General features: G+C 38.4%; 1 protein-coding gene across 2 annotated transcripts in view; it reads left to right on the top strand.

Moving 5' to 3' along the window:
* The window catches only part of raver2 (ribonucleoprotein, PTB-binding 2), an 83027-nt gene that overhangs the window by 18220 nt on the left and 43611 nt on the right, over positions 1 to 21196 (top strand). For both annotated transcript variants that reach the window (XM_058779056.1, XM_058779055.1), the window contains exon 3: positions 17145 to 17617. In XM_058779056.1, the coding sequence (XP_058635039.1) occupies positions 17145 to 17617 (473 nt within the window). The remainder of the gene's footprint in view (positions 1 to 17144; positions 17618 to 21196) is intronic.

The raw sequence follows: 21196 nt of genomic DNA, 5'->3' as shown, positions 1-21196 counted from the left end.
TGCTTTGTCTTTTTTTATTTTTTCTGCTCCTAATGGAGGTGGTAAGTGTGGCTTGTGAAGAAGTTTTTCCCTGTAATTACAAAACAACAGAGGGTGTCTGTGCGCGTGAAGAGGTGCATACTCTCGTATAGAGGGATTTGCTCCGGGCTGTTGCTTCCTCTCTTTAGGTAATGAGGAATATTTATCTTCCATCTCCTATGCAAAGTTTACTCAAGATTTGCCTCAGTGAGCCCAACAAATTGGCTGCGTGGTTTGAAAGCATTTGTTAATGGCGGCGCATTACGAAACAAAGCCTGTTAATTTAACACTTAGAACTCACTGTCAGCTGTCCTGGATTTTCCCATCCTCTAGTTATAGAATTAAAAACACTCACTTGTTTCAATAGGGGCATCCATTCCGTGATGGAATTCTGAAGGAATGTGTGGTGTTCCGGACAGGCAGTGGAATGACAATGGATGCGGTGGGCATGGGAATTAAAGTTAAACAATGGAACTTTTGTGTGAACTGCACTGTCCTGTAATGAAGACACATACGGATCAAAAGCGCTTACGCTGGCCCAACCACACTGGCTCAATAGGCCTAGTTAACATAGATGATAAACTACATAACTACTTGCAAAATTTTTGATTTTGCATGTAACAATTTCAGACCGTCAAGGTTTGCTTACTTGTTTGATCAAATTACATTTTGGCTTTTCTTTTTAAATAAATAAACTAAACTAAACTTTTCATAACATTTTAATTTTTATATTGTTAATAGGTAGTATGTTTTGAAGAGCCAAAGTGTTTATATTTTTCAGAGGAATCAACCTACGAATGGCTTACTTGTAGTTGTCTTTGCAAATTAAGCTTAGAGAGTAAAAAGAATTTTAACATCTAAAAAAAGTCATTTGCGTCAAATGTTTTTGGAAGACTTAGAATGTAAAATGAATACAGATGATCAAGCACAAAACTGACTTTTCCCTCTCAGGACCTTGATATGATGGATTCATTTATAAATCTTATGCTACAGGAACATTGAATGCTTGAATCTGATTGGCTGATGAACGTTCTAAGGTGTGCAATTATTTTCAGGGAAACGCATGGGGAACGTAGTTTCAAGCAGGTCTTGACTGCATTGGCCCGTTCATGCCAAGCACGATAACTATTAAGATAAAGTTAAAGATATAGTTCTAAAAATCGTTCTCAATATTAAAGAATAGCAGAGTCCACACCACAACTCGATAAAGGCACAGAGAAACAATATCGTTGGAATCACTTTCAGAATGATTTTTTCCAGCTGAATCAAAATCCATCCTGCTGTAACGAGCTCAAGAATTTAAAGCGGCAGACGAGCATGCGCTTAGAATAAACAGATGATATTGTTCGCTGGTGTGGACGCTAATATTGTTATCTTTATAGTTATCGTCCTTGGTGTGAACGGGCCTTTATAGTTTCATATCACTTCGTCGAATGATTTCAGTTATTACAAAGGTCCTTGCAGCCTAAAACAGCAAAATAACCAAAACCCACAATAACACTGACCAAACAATAAATACAGTAAATAATAGGATAAAAACGTCAGATTATTTCCTTGTTTTTGCCACAAAATCACATTTTATTATGTATGGAAAGCACATACTCTATTTCTCCTGCTCTCTCTCCCTTACAAAACACACACATATGCAGTACAAACACATAAACATGCTAACGTTGTTAGCGCTACTCTGACGATTTTATCAGTAAAATAGTTTAGCAACTTAAAATCTACATGGCATTTCTCACAAGCGAGGCAACGGCGATGTTCTTGAAGAAAATGTAGCTACTTAAAGTTTCACTATTCGTAGAAATGCTGCTGCTTTTGAGAGACACTTTTGAGAGATGCACAGACTCAGAAAGGTAATTCACACATTTAATCTCTCTTGCTTTCTCTCTCTAATAACTTAGTTATTAGCTGCATAATTAGTCTGCTATCAACGACTCAAGCCTTCGTTACTTGGTCTAAAATGAGGTTTAGGAATTAGCAACGGAAGCGTTGAATGAGATGCGTAAGAAATTAATCCTATACACACTAGTGTTTTAAGGACAAAACCGGACGAATGCCTTGAAATATGTCATCTGATCGATGTCTTGAGGTGTGGTAACCACAGCATAAGCAGAATAACTGACTCCAGGCCTCGGGTGTGCATTATTTTTCTAATAATTCAATTGCACGTCATCAATTATTCCTTGCGTATGGATGTACAACATCATTTAGTTAGATCAATCCTAAATATTAAATTTTTTTATATTTTATCATATACTATATTATTTTAGAATTCATATATCTTAATATTTCTGTCTACAATCAGACTTTTGTGCAGAACACTTTGCATAAGAAGAGGCCGCATGATGTGATTAGCTCTTGAAATTTAAGTTCTGAAGAAAGTTTGTTATTAGTTGCTTTATTAACAGTATATGTAGTTCAGTTTCAAGTTTTTGATCTCACCTACTAACTGTCAGTTGACACCTTTCTTTCGGACTAATGCAGTTGAAATGTCTGTAGAGTGATTTGAAGCTGCTTTAGTGACCATGAAGTTGAGAGTCTTTGATAAAAGTCTCTCTGCGCACATTTTATCCTCATTCAGCCTCATTATATATATGGGTTCACGTACAGCCCTGCTGATTTTGCCCAATTATTTTTGATAGGCCATCAATGTTCTGGCCTTTCATGGGATACTGCACTAGGTGTGATCGAGAGGGGCTCATATATAGACCCTTTTGTGAAGCTTTTTTTGGTTTCATAGCATATTTTTAAAAAGTAGCAATTATGGATGGTTATGTCAAGGTATATAATTAAGTGATTAAACCCTTTTGCTTTTTGTGTTGTAGCATTGCCTTTATGTTTGTTTACAAGGTGAAAACGGGCTGGTCGTGACTGATATGGTCATTGAAAGAGCTAATTTAGCTCATTTAAACAGCTAATTTATGGCTGCGCAAAAAATGGAGGAATAGCTTAATAGCACAGAATAGCTTGGCCATGAGGAGTTTTTCTGCTGAGAAAAAAAACATATGTTATGTTATATTATACGACTAGCAGAACTATGATGCTGTATTAAGCTTTCTGACAGATAATTTATAGATGTTGGTTTTAACATCTAGCAATGCTTAATAGCACTGAATACCTTGATCATGAGGAGTTTTTTTGCGGAGGAAAATAATTATTATATTATATTATATTATATTGCATGACCAGCGGAACAACAGCTGAATGCTTTATTAAGCTTTCTGCCAGATTGAAGTTAGCTAAATGCTCTCCCTGCGTGCCTCTTACAAGACACAGTGGGTGACTGCAGCTTTATACTCCTTAGAACAGTTGTTCTTCACTTCAGTTGATATTTTTTTTTAAACTTTTTAATTCCTGGATGTAGTAACATATTTAGAATACATTGTCTCCCACAGTACAGATCCTTCAAATATGGACGTTTATGCAGACAATAGCATAAAAACGCTCAGCCATCAGTTCAGCATCTCAGGATTCTTCTCATGCCTGTGACAGCACTTTACTGATCTCTCTCAACAGTGGCTTATCACACAGAGAGACAGCACAGATAACAACTGAATTCAAGTCCCAAAGGGAGGAGAAGAACACCATTAGAAGCCCACATGCTGTCATTTCACGCCTCAATTCTTGTTATGTGCGCTGCTGTTTGCTGTGCCCAGTTTCTAAATGACTGATTTGCAGCCCTGAAATTAATTGCCGTGTGAGCGTTCACATTCACTCCCAACGGACAGTTCATCAGCATGTACAGTGACAAATCATAGCCGTTAAAAATGCTGCTATCTGATACGCATGATCTATGAGGGAAACACACCGGAAATGACTGCCCACTCTCTTGGCTCTTGTCATGTTGTAGTTGTCCTTCGAGGATCACAAATTGGGAGCGGAGAATTGTGTTCGGCCCTGCTGACAATGACATATACAATCATGGTTGAAGAGTTTGGGTAAATCTCACAAAACATGTCAAAAATATATAAATAAAAAAAAAAAAGATGCTTAAATAAAATGAAATATTTTTAGGACTATTTTGCATTTTTTACATGAAAATTGAGGGTGTTTAATTAAGTCCCTTAAGTTTTCTTTACCATAAAGGCCGTTTCACACTGAGTGCGATGCGAAAAAGCGAGGCGAATCGCCGACGAACTGTTCTTTCACACTGAGCAACGACTGTTCACCTTCTGCTAATTCATGCCTGCACGGTAGGTGGTGCCGACCAACAATGCATTTTTCCTCAGACATGTAGGCCTATCTCATATTTGGATTTAATATCATTCGATATATACAGAAAATATATTGTCATAATCGTATGTCTATTTGCTTTCATATTTCATGTGTAGAAAAATGTTTCACTCTATTTTTTTTATTTTATACAGAAGATCTAGAGAGTGAATGCGCTCAGACTCATATAACACTCACGCACTTGGAAGAAAACGGACAGTGCTCTCCAGATCACATTATTCAGTGGAGAATTAATAGAAATTATATTAAGAGCATGTGAGGATAAATCTGTCCTCAGATACCAACAAGAACTCCGCATCCACTCTCTTCTCTCTTGCGGGATACTCTTCTTCGGCGTTTGTTTGTTTACACTGGTTTTTGAAACAGTGGCTGTATCCGAAAACTGAAAAATGCTGCCTTCGGAGGACACATTTCAAGGTAGGAAGGCATCAAAGCACGTCCGAATCCAAAGTTAGCTTCACTTCCTGTCTCATGAGACACCTTCATCTGATTGATTTTTGAAGGCAGTATAGATGTATCCTTTGCTGCTTTTGATATGCCACAATCCTGTGCGTTCCATTCCGTGATGGTTGAGCTAAAAAATAAAGATGGCGTCTGAAAGTTGCGTTTGGTGGTTAGTTTGTGTGTAAATGTATATTTCAGATTAACATTTTGCACTTTTGATAGTGCAAGAGCAAGAAATCAGTATTACAGTAATTAAATATTATATAAATAATATAGTGTTGCCATAGAAAAGCATAATTCCAATTCCGAGGACGTGAATAGCTCCGAGTAGAACGTCACGTGTTGTCATCTCAAAATTACAGGTAATCATGATATGGCGTGAAGGCAGCATAAGTTTTCGAATGCAGCCAGTGCCACTACTCTTCCCTTTTTGTGCAACAGCAGCTGCCCCGGGCACGTAATCTTAGCTCAAATCTGATTGGATGGCCCGTTTCGTCACAGAGCGACGGGGGGAAAAAATCGACACACAGGATGGAAAAAAAATCTTTAACTTTAACATTTAACTGTTCATAAGTTGGATTGCCTGGGGGAAGAAACTGTTCTTGTGCCTGGCTGTCCTGGTAATTGGGGCTCTGTAGCGCCGGCCAGATGGCAAAAGTTCAAAAAAGGGGATGACTTGGATGTGAGGGATCCAGAGTGATTTTCTGATTTTCTGGGCCCTTTTCCTCACTCTGGATGTATACAGTTCTTGAAGGGTGGGCAGGGGAGTACCAATAATCCGTTCAGCAGTCCGAACCGCTCTCTGTAGTCTTCTGATTCCTGATTTTGTAGCTAAGCCGAACCAGAAAGTTATTGAAGTGCACAGGACAGACTCAGTGACGGCTGAGTAGAACTGTTTTAGCAGTTCCTGTGGCAGGTTAAACTTCCTCAGCTGGCGAAGGAAGTACAACCTTTGTTGGGCTTTTTTTACAATGCAGTTGATGCGAGTGTCCCAATTCAGGTCCTGAGAGATGATGGATCCCAGGAACTTGAATGTCTCCACTGCAGTCACAGTGCTGTCTATGATGGTGAGTGGGGAGAGTGCAGGGGGGTTTCTCCTGAAGTCCACGATCATCTCCACTGTTTTGAGCGTGTTGAGCTCCAGGTTGTTTAGACTGCACCAGACAGTCAGCTCTTTAACCTCCTGTCTGTAGGCAGACTCATCACCGTCCTGGATGAGGCTGATGAGTGTGGTGTCGTCTGCAAACTTCAGGAGCTTGACAAAGGGGTCCTTAGAGGTGCAGTCGTTGGTGTACTGGGAGAAGAGCAGTAGGGAGAGAACACGTCCCTGAGGGGCACCAGTGTTGGTGGAGCGGCTGTTTGACATGAATTTCCCCAGTCTCACTAGTTGCTGCCTATCTGTCAGAAAGCTGGTGATCCACTGACAGATAGAGCTAGGGACAGACAGCTGGGTTAGTTTGGTCTGGAGGAGTGCAGGGATGATGGTGTTGAAGGCCGAACTAAAGTCCAAAAACAGGATCCTCACATAAGTCCCTGATTTGTCCAGGTGTTGCAGGATGTAATGCAGTCCCATGTTGACTGCATCATCCACGGACCTGTTTGCTCGGTAAGCAAACTGCAGGGGGTCCAGTAAGAGTCCAGTGATGTCCTTCAGATAAGCTAGAACCAGTTTTTTTTTCAAATGACTTCATGACGACCGAAGTTAGAGCCACAGGTCTGTAGTCATTAAGTCCTGTTATCTTGGGTTTCTTTGGAACAGGGATGATGGTGGAGTGTTTGAAGCAGGAAGGGACATCACACAACTCCAGAGATCTATTGAAGATCTGTGTGAAGATGAGGGCCAGCTGGTCAGCACAGGTTTTCAAGCAGGCTGGTATCACACCTTTTTGGCCTGGTGCCTTCCTTCTCTTGTTCTTTCTGAAGACCTGGCGCACATCTTCTTCATTGATCTGAAGTACAGGAGTGGGGGAGAGGGGGGGTTGTTGGAGGTGTTAACGGTTGTGTAGAGAGATGGTCAGGACGGGTGTGGGGGGTTTCAAATCTACAATAAAACTCATTCAGGTCTTCAGCAAGTTGTTGATTCACCTCAGTGCTGGGGGATGGTGTCCTGTACTTGGTGATGGCTTTCAGGCCTTTCCACACTGAAGCGGAGTCATTGGAAGTGAACTGATCTTTCAGCTTTTTAGTGTAGATCCTTTTAGCCACTCTAATCTTCTTATTCAGTGTGTTCCTGGCCTAATTGTACAAGACTCTGTCCCCATTTCTGTAGGCGTCCTCTTTGGCCTGACGAAGGTGTCTGAGTTTTGCTGTAAACCATGGCTTATCATTGTTGAATGTTACATAAGTCCTGGTGGGAATGCACATATCCTCGCAGTAACTGATATATAAAATTACAGTCTCTATGAGCTTGTCCAGATTGGTGGCAGCAGCTTCAAACACACTCCAATCAGTAAGGTCGGGACAGGCTTGTAAAACCCGCTCTGTCTTGTTGGTCCATCTCTTTTCAGTCTTTACCACAGGTTTAGCAGATTTAAGTTTTTGCCTGTAGGTTGATATAAGATGAACCAGGCAGTGATCAGAGAGGTCCAAAGCTGCCCGTGGAACAGAGTGATATGCATTCTTTATTGTGGTGTAACAGTGATACAATATATTACTTTCTCTGGTGGGACATGTAACATGCTGTCTGTATTTTGGCAGTTCACGTGAGAGATTTGCTTGATTAAAGTCCCCAAGAATGATTAAAACAGAGTCTGGGTGTTGTTGTTTTGCCTCTGTGATCAGATCAGCTAGTTTCTGTAAAGCTGAGCTCACGTGCTCTTGCGGAGGAATGTAAACACTCACGAGAATGAACGAGCAAAACTCCCGCAGTGAGTAGAAAGGCCTACAGTTAATGAAGAGAGCTTCTAGATCTGAACAGCACATCTTCTTTAACACTGTTACATCTGTACACCACCTCTCATTGATGTAGAAGCATGTCCCGCCGCCGTGCGATTTCCCCGTTGATTCTGTGTCGCGATTTGCTCTGATCAGCTGAAAGCCCGGCAGATGAAGCGCGCTGTCTGGAATGGCGTCGTTCAGCCAGGTTTCTGTGAAACACAGAGTAGCAGAGTTTGAGAAATCCTTATTTGTCCGGGAGAGCAGAAGGAGTTCGTCCGTTTTGTTTGGTAGAGAGCAGAGATTCGCCAGATGGATGCTAGGCAACGCCGTTCTAAATCCGCCTGTCTGAGCTTCACGAGCGCGCCGGCTTGCTTCCCCCGTCTGCGTGTCCTGAAGCGTCTGAACAGCACCTACTATGTCCAGCAAAACATCCGAATAATCGAAAACTGGTAGGAGATTTTGTGGTGTGTTCTGGCGAATGTTCAGCAGTTCTTCTCTGGTAAAACTGATCGTGTTTGAGAAACAAAAAACAGGAAAAACTAACAAAAACACTAAAGCAACTGGATAGCGAAGCACCATGGCTGCCATGAGCAGCGCCATCTTGAGAAAATTACAATTTTGAGGATATATATTGAGGAAATATTGAGGAAATGACGGCAGATGGAGGATTTGGTTTTCACACTAAAGTAATGTAGAAGACCGCTTCTTAAACCAGAGAAGGTGAACATGTTGGTATTCTTGTGGGAAAAAAAGTCCTGTCACCCACAGCCAGTTTAGTTTTACTTTTCTTTTTGTTTTCATTTTAAAAAGCTTGTTATCTTTGCTGTTTACCTCACGTTATACTATGAAGTGAAGTGAAGTGAAGTGACATACGGCCAAGTATGGTGACCCATACTCGGAATTTGTGCTCTGCATTTAACCCATCCAACGTGCACACACACAGCAGTGAACACACACACACCTTGAACACACACCCGGAGCAGTGGGCAGCCATTTATGCTGCGGCGCTCGGGGAGCAGTTGGGGGTTCGGTGCCTTGCTCAAGGGCACCTCAGTCGTGGTATTGAGGTGGAGAGAGCGCTGGACAGTCACTCCCCCCACCTACAATCCCTGCTGGCCCGAGACTCAAACTCACAACCTTTGGATTACGAGTCCGACTCTCTAACCATTAGGCCCACGACTTCCCCATGACTATGGAGGCTTTCTTTATTTTTTTGTTTTTTTATTTAGGCTATTTCATTTCTCATTGTTTGCTAAACATTCTGTAATTTATTAGTCGGTATATAATATAGCATGTGGTGTATGCCATGCCTGTGACCAGATTATGTGCTCCTGTGACAAACTGAGAAAGTTAGTCGCAAAAGAGCAACCAGTGGGAAGAATGAGTCTAGAGCCCTGAAGGAAGTGCAACACATGCTACTAAGATGTATAAATACAATTTAAAATAATACATAATTTTAGCATCACAGCATTGAGAAGCTGTTGTTTTTTGTGTTTTCTTTTTTTTAAGCTAAACGTAATTTCTGTTTCCTTTAGTGGTATTTTTGAGGTGAGATGACATGATCTTCACCGGTTCAGACCCATTTATTTAGGTGATGCATGTATTTAGGTGATGATAAGATGTATGTCATTTAAACAGCATGAGCACTCCATCATAACAATCACCCAGCATGCATCTCAATCTCACAGATGATGAAGATCGAGAGAGGGGGCTGCAAATGGATCCAATAGCGGCATGGGGGTCTCATTGTCCACTTGAAGCTTTAGAGCGGCTTTTTACGGGAGTGTGTGGGAGTTACTGCTCGGCCCGACAACCACTTCAGCCAGATGACTGATGCTGGGAAAGCAGAAGGAGATCATCATTAATTGATGCAGTGGCAAATGTAGGCGGCTTTGGAGAAGGAGCACACACACTCTCACACTCAAACATGAACACACAGGAGGACAAAGGCCAAAGTCGTGGCTGCTGAAGAGTAGAACACATTTGAATATTGAGGCTGGGTAATGCTAGCATTTAACCGCTCCATTATCGGGCATCTTTGCTGCGCGGAATTGGAAATGGGAATAGCAATGTCATTTAGTTTGTTTTTCTGTTTTGACTCAGTTTTGTATGCAAGGGTTTTTCAGATCTATTTTGGATGTGTTGTACTGTGTGTGTGAGGAGATTTTATTTAGGACACTCCATAATAATGGTGGCGGATCCTCCAACAAAGGATCATTGGAAAAACATGCCTATAACAACGTGGTTGAAAAACTCCAAAAACATACCTATACATAAAATTCACTGCAGTTTTCAGCTGAAATGAACACTAATGGCAGTAAAACACCAACCACTTTTATGCCTTTTCACACAAATTATAATTATAACACAATACTGTTTTATGACCTTTTGCATTTACCAGAGTGCATGGTTTGTAAACCAGTACATTTTGACTAGGGGTGGGCGATATTACCAAAAATCTTAAAACACAATATGAGTAATTTTATTTCATGGAAACGATATTACATAGTTAATTTTGCTTTAATTAAGGTCTTTAAGATATAAAAAATTTTGATACCATAGAAATGTCATAATTCCTTTCTCCAGCGTCACTATCACAAAAAAAAAAAAAAACGAATACTAGCCGAAATCAAAAAAAAAAAGAAGCTCAAGCTCACTGAAGACAAGTAAACAGTCAGCGATTAAATAAGAATAAGAATCTAATTACAAGCAATAGGACAAAAAAACTACAGTACAACAAATAAATATAAAAAATAAATAAATAAAATTGCAAGTAATCAAATGTATAAAAACACTGCATATTCTCCACTGTGTAAATTAAATATATAGTTTTAATAGATTTTATTATATATATTTTTCTTATTAAAGTTATAAAAGTGATTTAGTCAAGAGGAGTGAGATTTTGTCTCTTTTGTTGTTTGGTTGACATGAATGACAGACAGCAGGAATTAATATTAATGACTGCTGTCACTTTAAGAGCTGCCCGGATCCAGTTACACGTGTGCTTTCAAATGTTTGCTTTCACTAAATTACTGTGTTTACGAGGTTACTTGCAAATACCAGCATTTTGACACATACAAGTATGTGTATTTAACTGTTAGAGGCCTATAAAGCAGCAAAAATAACTCCTGCGCCCTATGTGCAGAGTCATTACGTGCACACACCTCTGTGACAGCGCTTAAAAACAGTCTCTCAGACTGCACATGCATATAGCAAAATAAGTTCTCTTTCACTGCTGATCGTATCACTTGTTTCTAAACCACGATGCTTAAAAACACATTTTCGTGACCATGTAGCACAGCAACATCACGCGAGTGTGTAACCGTCATAGAGACGATAGTCAAACATATCTACTGGTTGACAAATTTATCACCCACCCCTAATTCTGACATTTGCATCTGCAGTTCTATAGCTTTTCTAGTGTAGTAAACTTTCTCGTTAGCTCACCCGGTACAGCATTGCACTTATGAAGTGCTCTGGTACGAGCCCTGTAAAACATAAGTCATGATAAAAGAGCTCAAAGTTGCGTAAAAGCAAAGCAAAGAGACACATGATGTGTGTTGTGTTATTTTATTCCATCCAGTCTTTCCCTCTAAACACATTTAATTCAGTCTGCAATCTCAGAGTTGAGAGCTGAGCAACAGCATTTCTTGTGCTGTTACACTATAATAATTAGGAAATAAATATAAATAAATAAATAATAATTAGAAATATAAATGTAAGCAAAAACTGATTGTGATAAAAAATGGAAGTACCACTTTTTATATAAACACGATAGGATGAACAAGTCATTCAACAAATCAACTTTTTAATATCAGCAAAACCTATAATTAATACTTTTTTAGTTGTCATATTATTTCATATTATGCTGACAACATTGGACAGCTTTTCTAACCGGCATCCATCAGGCGATTATCACTGGTGATCAGTTCTGCTTCCACATCTTAAATTAAACAATTTTCAGAGCATTTTGGTCCATCTCCAACAAAAACAGATTCATTTCCAAAGCCTGATTTTACATTATAGATACCAGATGAGTGTGTCTGTTTGTTCTTTTGCATGTTCATCAGAATACATACCCCAAATCTACAGTATAGCAGCTGTCAGCTTTGTTGGGTGTTTTCAGTGGTAATTGACATGCTGAGATATAGTAAGTGGACGCCAAAATCTGTGTGTGTGTTGTAGCGTTATATTAAACATTAGGTCAGGTGACCTTAGAATTGATATAGTTGCAGTCGGGAACTACAGGTATGCATGTGTGTTTGTGTATCTCTGACCTGCCAGCTGACACGCCATAAAATACTAGTTGGATCACAGAGCGTCTGTCTGCGTGTTTGTGATAGTGTGTATGTGCGTCTGCCTGAATGCTTGATAATTGACATGCTGTAAAGCAGCAGGGGAAGGCTTGTTTGTGCTCTGCCGCTGAAGGCAGCTAGTGGGGGGAGGACACTCTGTCAAGGCACAGCCTGAAGGACCCAAACTTGGCCCGGCGCTGATGGCCTTGGTCTGCTAAGATATTGCAGCCATCTGGTAACGACACCCAGTCTGAACGGAGCCTAACAAGCCATAACGAGCACAGTACCAGGGCAGAGCTGCATTGTCTGCTCTATGCTACAGACCTAGTTGTAAACTAAAACCACAGTGATAGCATGTGTCTGTGTCACAGTGGCTGAATCCTCATTCACGGTGCTGAAGTGTTTAGCATGGCAGATTAAGGATAATGCAAGTCAAAGGCGTTTCTGGGATCTCACTCAGGGAGCTCAGCTTGTTCAACTGAAATATTTAGTTGCACTTTTTTATTTTTAGGGCTCTGTTTACACCTGATATTAAAATGAGTTATTAAAATCCGATTACAAGTGGACAATTCTAAATACAGGTGTAAACGGGGTGTGAAACCCTTTGTTTTGAGCTTGTCCACTTTCAATCACTCCAAAAACACATTAGTCTGGGTTGCTTTCATTGTGTAGATGATCATGTGATGTTGTTGAATGTGTTTGAGCAGCCACAAAAGCCACTTGGCTGTCTGAAATAGTAAGTTTGTTTAAAGGTGAAGAATGTAACAGACTCACAGCGTTCGGTATTATAGTTTTGCGGCTATTAGAGCAGAAACGAAAGCTGCTGCTTTCTGTATCATTTTCCATTATCTCTTTTTGCATTTTTAAGTATGAGCTTATTTCCCAATATTATATCGGAAGATCAGAAAATCCCATATATACACCTGCCCACAGACCCTTCCCTCAAAGAAATCAGGAAATTTGATTAAAGTGAAGGTGGAAAACAAATTTAAATAGCAGGTGTAAACAGGAATGTGTCTCTCTTGTCTACTAATCCAGTTGACCAAAATGCATCTTAATACCAGGTGTAAACATGGCATAGAATGAAGATTTGATCATACAAAATTTTGGCACGAGAAATATACCAAACTTTAAGATTTTGATAGGTCTGAAACATCATGATTTGTTCCTCATATTTTAGTTTTGGTGGCTTACTACCCTTCAAAGGTTTTTAAATAAGTTTCTTATGTTCATCAATGCTGAATTTATTTAATAAAAAATACAGCAAAACAGTGATATTGTTAAAAATGTAAATAACTGTTTATCTATTTTAATATATTTTTAAAATGTAATTTATTCCTCTGATGGCAAAGCTGAATTTTCAGCCAGTCTTCAGTGATCATTCAGAAACCATTAGAAGCATTGCTTATTTTCACCGGAGTTGTGCTGCCTAATATTTTTTGTGAAAACTATTTTTTTTTATAATTTGTTGATGAATAGAAAGTTTAAAAGGACAGCATTTATTTGAAATATAATTTTTGTAATGTAAAAGTCTTTACTGTCACTTTTATACATACATTTATTGCATTATTGCTGAATGAAAGTTTTCTTTAAAGAAAATAAAATATAATATTAATAATAATGACCCCAAACTTTGGAACAGTAGTGTATAATGCAGTTTTGGTTTTAAAAGGTCAGATATGTTTTTTCTTTTTTTTTTTTTTTTATTGTAAACTATCCTCTGGAGGTACATCGGTTAGATGGTTTGTATGTTTTTGATTTGAATCATGCATGTTACTTAAAACAGTCAGTGTCAGTTTATCATTTTTACACTTATCCTGATTTCTCTCTTTTTTTTTTTTACTCTGCAAAGCCTATTTGTACTCATATTTTGCATTCTGTGAGTGTTCATTTTGGACCCTGACTTCAACATTTCCAAAACCAACAAAATGACAATCATGTAATATTCCTCTCTCTCAATTTTTGCTGGTGTGCCAATGTTTACCGTTGCGCCTGCCAAAAGTGGCACAAGGTTTCTGACCCTTCATTTGTGTTAGCTATATATTACACGTCATGCATGCACCAAAGCAGTCTCTTGGTATCAAGATGTAAATTCATGAAATAGTGGGATCTAATACAATTTTCTCATTGCCAAAGAAGTACATTGAGTGTTTAGCCGAAATATGCAAAGTTTGCCAGTTAGCCAGTTAGTTGGAACGATTTTTTATGAGTGTCATTAGCCTGGACAGAAGCGACTGAATCAATCATCTAACCCCATGTGCTAACAGATACAAGCCCATGCTTGTTTTAAATGCTGTGATCTTTCACACCCTGGCTTAATGAATCTCAATGAGCTCTCACAGTGTGAGTAGAGCTCATGTTGTACACAGTAGCTGAGTGAGTGTTACTCCTCCCCAGCATATTATCATCTCAGAGCTAGCGAAAAGTCTAATGAGTGTAATAAGAACGGGCAAACGGAGCAAAGACAATGCTCATGGGATGAAGAGGCTCAACGCTGTGATTTTAACTTTATAATTGCTGTAATTGTTGTGCCTTTGTTTTGTGATGTTTCTAGAATCCAATGATAAACGTTTCAATCTAGACTCAACTGACCACAACAGACCTAAAGAAGCCATGCAAGATCTGCAGTAGACAGTAATGTCATCGTCTATTGACAGCTGAGCCACGTCATGCTATTCATTTTCATGTCAGTCCCTGTGTAGCGCTTATTAATGACTCCACTGTACATTAATGAGTAATTTTAGATGTCTCATGGCAGAAGAATTATAGGCTTTATGCTGTTACAATAAAGCCCCCACCACACAACCCCCATAACTCGACTTAGCCAGGAAAAAAAAACTAATAACTGTCACAGATTGAGACGAAGGCTATAATCAGGTTCCTGTGTTTTAAAAAATGGCCGTCTCAGCGCTGTCACCAGCTAAAGTGGCTGTGATTTTTAAGATTATTGTGTTAGCTGCTCTTTGTTCGCTCTGTATTTTCTCTTTGTCGGATAAGAAAATGCCTAGCTATGCTTCATTTACTCTAGTTAAAAGAAAGGGAGGAATGAGGTGGATGGAGAAGGACAAAAAAATGAAGTATAAATGAGATTAACTTCTATGGATCAAGGGCCTGTGTGAAAGTATTTACAATCGTTATTTACTATTTATTCTAAAAGATTACTGTAGTTTTAAAGGATTGTCACTGTGTATTATAAAGGGCACTACAGGTTCAGCTGCAGTTAAAGCGCTGATTAATTTCTGAGGGGGTGGAAAGCATCCAATTAGTTCTTGCTAAACAATTTACTGGGAAATAATGCAACAGACTCATTTACTGTATAAACAGCATAAATGTTATAAACTGGGTTTTGTGCTTAAATGCTGGATTCACATATATAATTGCAAGTAATGTGCGAAACATATTCAGAATTAGATTTTACTGTATGTGTAACTAAATAAAATATTTTATTCCTCGGCAAGAGTGATAGACATATTTTCAAACAATTTATGCCCTGTTTTTAAAAATCATGTTAAATCCTTTTATGTTTGATAATTAAATCGACAGACTTCTTGTGAAGTTAATTACATGTTTTAATTGAATTTAATGGTAATTAAGGATTATTTTATGACGGGCTCACTGTACTGACACATTTCCAGGAATTAATCAGGTTTGTAAACTGAGAGCCTATGCCAATCCAATAGGCAATCTGTAAAGTTTTAGCTTTTACATTTTTTATTGAAATAGAAGACTGAGAAGAATAGACTGAGTAGCTAATTCATAAGAATCATAAGTAACTGCAGATCTTTTATTCCAAATTGTGAAATACATCATCAGTTGTTGAATAGATTTTAAGATGTGGGCATGGTAGTGTTGTCAAAAGACCCGCTACTTCGGTACCAAGTCGGTACTAAAAAAATAAAAACGTCACGGTACCAGGTTTTTTTAAGTAGGCTACCGGTGGTACCGAGTACCCGGTCAACCCGGTTCTTGACGCATATGGCAATAATCACACAATATTTCTTCCATATTTTAATTTTAATAGTAAATCCCCATTATTTACCAAAAAAATAAAATGTGTTTAAATTTCATTAATTAAAAGACAAATTAAATTTGGGTGAAACTTTACTGTTTACTGTTTTTCATACTTTTATTACTATTAATAAGTATAAAGAATGGCATTGATTTTTGTACATTTTATTTTTGTTTGACTTTATTATTAAAAATAGTGTTTTTTAATTAGCATGTGGTACTGAAATTGGTACCGAGAACCGTGGATTTTCACTGGTATCGGTACCGAATACTGAAATTTATGAGACAAATGCGATCTTGAAGGTACACACTGCAAAAAAATGCTATCTAAGAATTTTTAGATATTTTGGCTGGAAACAAGACAAAAATCTAAGTAAGAAAAGCATTTTTTGCAGTGTGTACCTTCAAGATCGCATTTGTCTCATAAATTTCAGTATTCGGTACCGATACCAGTGAAAATCCACGGTTCTCGGTACCAATTTCAGTACCACATGCTAATTAAAAAACACTATTTTTAATAATAAAGTCAAACAAAAATAAAATGTACAAAAATCTAAGCAAGAAAAGCATTTTTTGCAGTGCAGGGATTAAGTGGACTAAATGATTTGGAAAAGTCCGGCATGCCTCACCAGAGAGAAGTCTGTTGTTTTCATTTGAAGATTGAGTTAAAATGTAAAAACAAAAAAATGTTTAAAATTTAAAAGAAATAAAACATGCATGGATGTATAGTTCACAATAAGATCAATGCATTTAAAAAATATTTCATGCTGACTTTAAGTTTCATGCATAGAAGGAATTTAAAGGATTGTGAATTACGTGCATTACATGTCTGGTAAAATTGTGATATATGAGTGAGGATGCTTGCGCTGGAATTTAACTTTTGTATTCACTGCAGTTAACATTAATGTTGGATCCTAGAGAGTCAATGTTTACTTCCGTCTCATCCACAGTCTGCTCTTTGTTTCAGTGATGTAACAAAAATAATTACTCCTCTTCTCATGAAATGCATCAACTAACATAACTGTAATTTTTTAATGTCATGTTATGATGTTTTTTTCTGGCCTGTATGTTCATTTTTATGTTTGAGTTTTTCATTTGTGTTTTGTTAGCCTCAGCGTGACCCACAATTTTAGTTCTTACTTACTCACAGGATGTAGTACTACTCTTGTTGCTTTTTACACTCAAGATCCGTTTGATTTGCTGTTTGAGTGTTTTATTAATGTTTTTTTGTGTATGTGTGTGTATGTGTGTGTGTCTCACTAGCCTTCGTAACCCTTCTAAATGGCGACCAGGCACAGGATGCCATCCGAACTCTGCACCAGACATCAGTCCGAGGCCGTGACATCACCGTCCAGCTTCAGCCCACGGACTCGCTCCTGTGTGTCACCAACCTGCCCTACACAGTCACTGCCAGCCAGTTTCAGGAGCTGGTGCGCTCCTATGGCAACATTGAACGCTGTTTCCTGGTGTACAGCGACCTTACGGGCCACTCCAAAGGCTACGGCTTTGTTGAGTACATGAAGAAGGACTCGGCCTCCAGGGCACGGTCAGAACTCTTGGGCAAACCTCTGGGCGATCGTGCACTCATGGTGCAGTGGGCTGACGTCAACCAGCTGACCTCTGCTGACCACCTCCACTCCAAGTGCCTATGCGTGGATCGCCTGACGCTAGACTTTGAAGACTCGGAGGAGCTGGCGCATATTTTTTCAGAAAGCTACAAACCCGTCTTCTGCCAGGTGAGATGTGAAGAAAAGTAACAGGGCGTTTGTATTTAGGAATTTCACCTCCACCTCCATTGCTGGAAAGAATTATGTTATAGAAAAAATGATTTGGTGAAGTAAAGGTGATAGTATTTCTTAGTCCAACAGAGAAATGATTTCTGTAGGGCTACTGCAGTCCAGCGGGAAAGTGTTGGTTGCTGCCACTTGCAGTCTTTTAAAGGGATAGTTCCCCCAAAAATGAAAATTTTGTCATCAGTTAATCACCCTCATGTTTGTTTCAAACTTGTATGACTTTCTTTATTCTGTGGAACACAAAAGGAGAAGTTTAGCACATTGTTTAGCACACTGGTACCGTTTTTCATACAATGAAAGTGAAAAAATGGAAACTGTCAAGCTTCAGAAATAGCAAATACTCCATCAAAAGCAAATATTCAGAAACCCATAAAAGTTTGTGAGAGAAATGAATTCAGTAACTGCTAAAGTGCTTTTGATTCACTTAAAAGAACCAGCTCATTTGAGTCATTTATGTAGGAATCTGGCCACAATGATTGTCCTGTATGTTTTTGAATCACATAAAATGGCTTATAGAGTCATTTGTTTGGGAATCAGACTAAACTGACTGTGCTGAGCTTTTCTGATTCACAAAAGAAATAGCTCACGAGTAATATATATATATATATATATATATATATATATATATATATATATATATATATATATATATATATATATTTTTTCGGTAATTAGATTGTTATGTATGTTTTTGTTTCACTTAAAAGAACTGCCCTATAAGAGTCATTTTTTCAAGAATCAGAATACACTGTGAGTTTTTTTTATTAACTTAAACATTTCATTTGCTAAAAAGAACTGATGAATTTTTCTGATTCACTTAAAGAAATGGCTCATGAGAGTCATCTGTTTTAGAATCTAGATGCATTGTATGTTTTTGACTTGCTTAAAAAACAAGAAGATAAACATAAGAATCATTCTTTCAGAAATATGCCTTGATTTGAGTTTGGCAAAAAATGGTGTACTTCATTTGGGAATCCAAGTATACTGCAATGGATTTTTCTGTTTCAAGAAAAGAAATGGCTCATAAGAGTCATTTGTTTGGTATTTAGACTGATCTGTGCTTTGTTTTTCATTGACTAAAAAGAACTGACTCATTAATGTTCATCAGAAAAGGCTCATAAGGGTAATTAGTTCAGGATTCAGACTACACCGGTCAGATATATCTTCATTTGGTTCCAGTATTTTTTGGAATCGTTCTGAATACAACCCGTTTTTTTCTGTTCCAAACCTAGTTATTAGAGAAGTATTGATGATCTGATTGTGGCTTCAGAGGTTGAGTTCTGTTGCCAGACTTGGTGACGAGGACTCCTGTGGAAACCGTACCCAGCCTTCACTTCTGTCTCCACTGTGTTAATAAGAGAGAGCTTTTCACCATGCAAACCTTCTCCAGAAATCAATACCGCCCAGGACAACTGCCTTTAAGTGCTGATGCAGGATACGGTTTCCTCAGCCTCCATCCTAATCAAAACCATTAATGCTAAAGGGCAACACTGACTTCACATCTACATTTAGGGCCAACACCAGCCAACACAGAAATCAATACGCTACACCCTCTCAATCCCATGAAGCTTTGCAGCAGCACTAAACCCACACCATCTGCTGGAGTGTTTGAGATGCATCAAGTTCTCTGGACTTTGACCTCAAATTGCATCACAGTGCTCTCAGGCCTCTTTAATACTCAAGCTTTGCTTCAAGAATCAATAATGGAGCTCTCTGAATATTGCCGCCCCCACTACTGTACAGAAATGAGATAACTTGATGAACTGCGAAAGTGATTCAGCTCATTTCTGTGCAGGAGATGCCGGAAAATAAGATGCAAAATGTGCCTCATGTCGACAGAAAATGTCTCATCAATATTTAGGAGGTTTTTAATGATCTAAAAGCTTCTTTTATAACTGGATGATGATTGGAAAGAGTGACTCTAGTAATGTGTTCTCCTAATTGGAGTTCTTCAACGCAGCTGTTTAGATTTATGGAGTTATTTCAGGGTTTATTCAGTTCTTCTGTTGTAATGGCGCAGTGGTTTTCAAACCTTTTCAGGTGGTTGATCAGCAGACCATTTCACCACCCCAAACTATATAATATGTTTATTTGTATTTACCCTTAGTTTCACTTTTACAATTTTTCTAGACTGCTGTTTTGCTAATTTCATTGAAATTCAAATAGACTGCAAATTAACTAGATGTGAATTCAACTAAATGAGCCAGCTGTTCACTATTTATGAAGTTTAACCACACAACTTGCATCCACTAATGCAGAGATGACATTATTGAAGTGAGACAACAGAAAAACTATATTACAAATTAATGTTAACAATTGTTTAATTCATTGTTATGAGTATATTAATCAGTCATTAGTGAAATTGCTCAGTAGTGGCGCTTTCTGTAAATAAATCTTATTCACACACACTGTGCATATTTATACCTGGGATGTCTCAGTTGATCACAAGACACACAAGAACCAATTATGAGGCAGAATATCTCCTTTGTGTTCCTTGAAGGAAAGTCATACTGAGACGAGGGTGAGTAAATGACTTTTACTGGCTTAAAGTCAGATTAGCTTGATCATAGTTCTCATTTAGAGGGATGACAAGGTCGTGTTTGACTCTCCACACATAATGCAGAAGTGTTTTTCTCAAAACTACTATGGTGTGATATGACATGACAAAACTCTTGAGTTTAGTTGACAGGAAATGTCGGCTCTAATAGATGTTTGAAAATGCATCTATTTTTTATTTCTCACATATCACCTCCCACTTTGTCACTCATTCATCTCGCAGTCCCCCTCCCTTCTGTCATCTCCCTTCCTTTTGCCTTTCTTTTTGAGAAAGACAGCTGCAGTTATGTTATTAGATGACTCAGCTTGTCTATGATGGGCATATTCTGACCCGGGCACATATGAAGGACTCACATACACACAAAGACTGACAGCTGGACGCACACACAGTGCATCCAGATATATTTAGGTGGATGTGATTAATCGCAAGTGGAGAGTTTTGATTTTGTTATTGCTGCTTTCTGTTTTTCTTTATCCGTTCCTTCCCCTCCCTCTCTTTGTCTACTCTCTGTTTTTCTCTGTGTTTATCTTTATGTTTCCTTTTGGGTGATATGAAGGTCAGCTCATCTGCTGACCCGTGGCCTGACACCCTCAGTAGATTTTGAAGGCTGTCACCATAACACACCCACAAACAAACATGTCACTTTTTAAGACAACCTCCTTCTTAAAGATGGAATATGAAGACACACACAGTATATACTTGTAAAATAAGTAACCATGAATGTTTAAAGTCTAAAAATATTCATATTGATCGTACAGAATAAGTGATGTGATTTTTAATGCTGCTGCATTATTAATGACCACATGTAGGTCATTTTAAAAATTTATATATCCATTTAGATGTTTGGATTGACATGCTTTCAAATTTATCCCTTATTGTTTTGCTGTATGTGCATTTTTGCACTGCTCTTATTTTTTATTATATCACTTTGGTTTAGTGCTTGCATGTTGTGTATGCATATATCT

The sequence above is a fragment of the Onychostoma macrolepis genome, chromosome 06 (genome assembly GCF_012432095.1).
Source record: "Onychostoma macrolepis isolate SWU-2019 chromosome 06, ASM1243209v1, whole genome shotgun sequence".
In the NCBI taxonomy this organism is placed as follows: domain Eukaryota; kingdom Metazoa; phylum Chordata; class Actinopteri; order Cypriniformes; family Cyprinidae; genus Onychostoma; species Onychostoma macrolepis.
The sequence above is the reverse complement of the archived record's forward strand: the minus strand, read 5'-3'. Positions and strand labels throughout refer to the sequence as shown.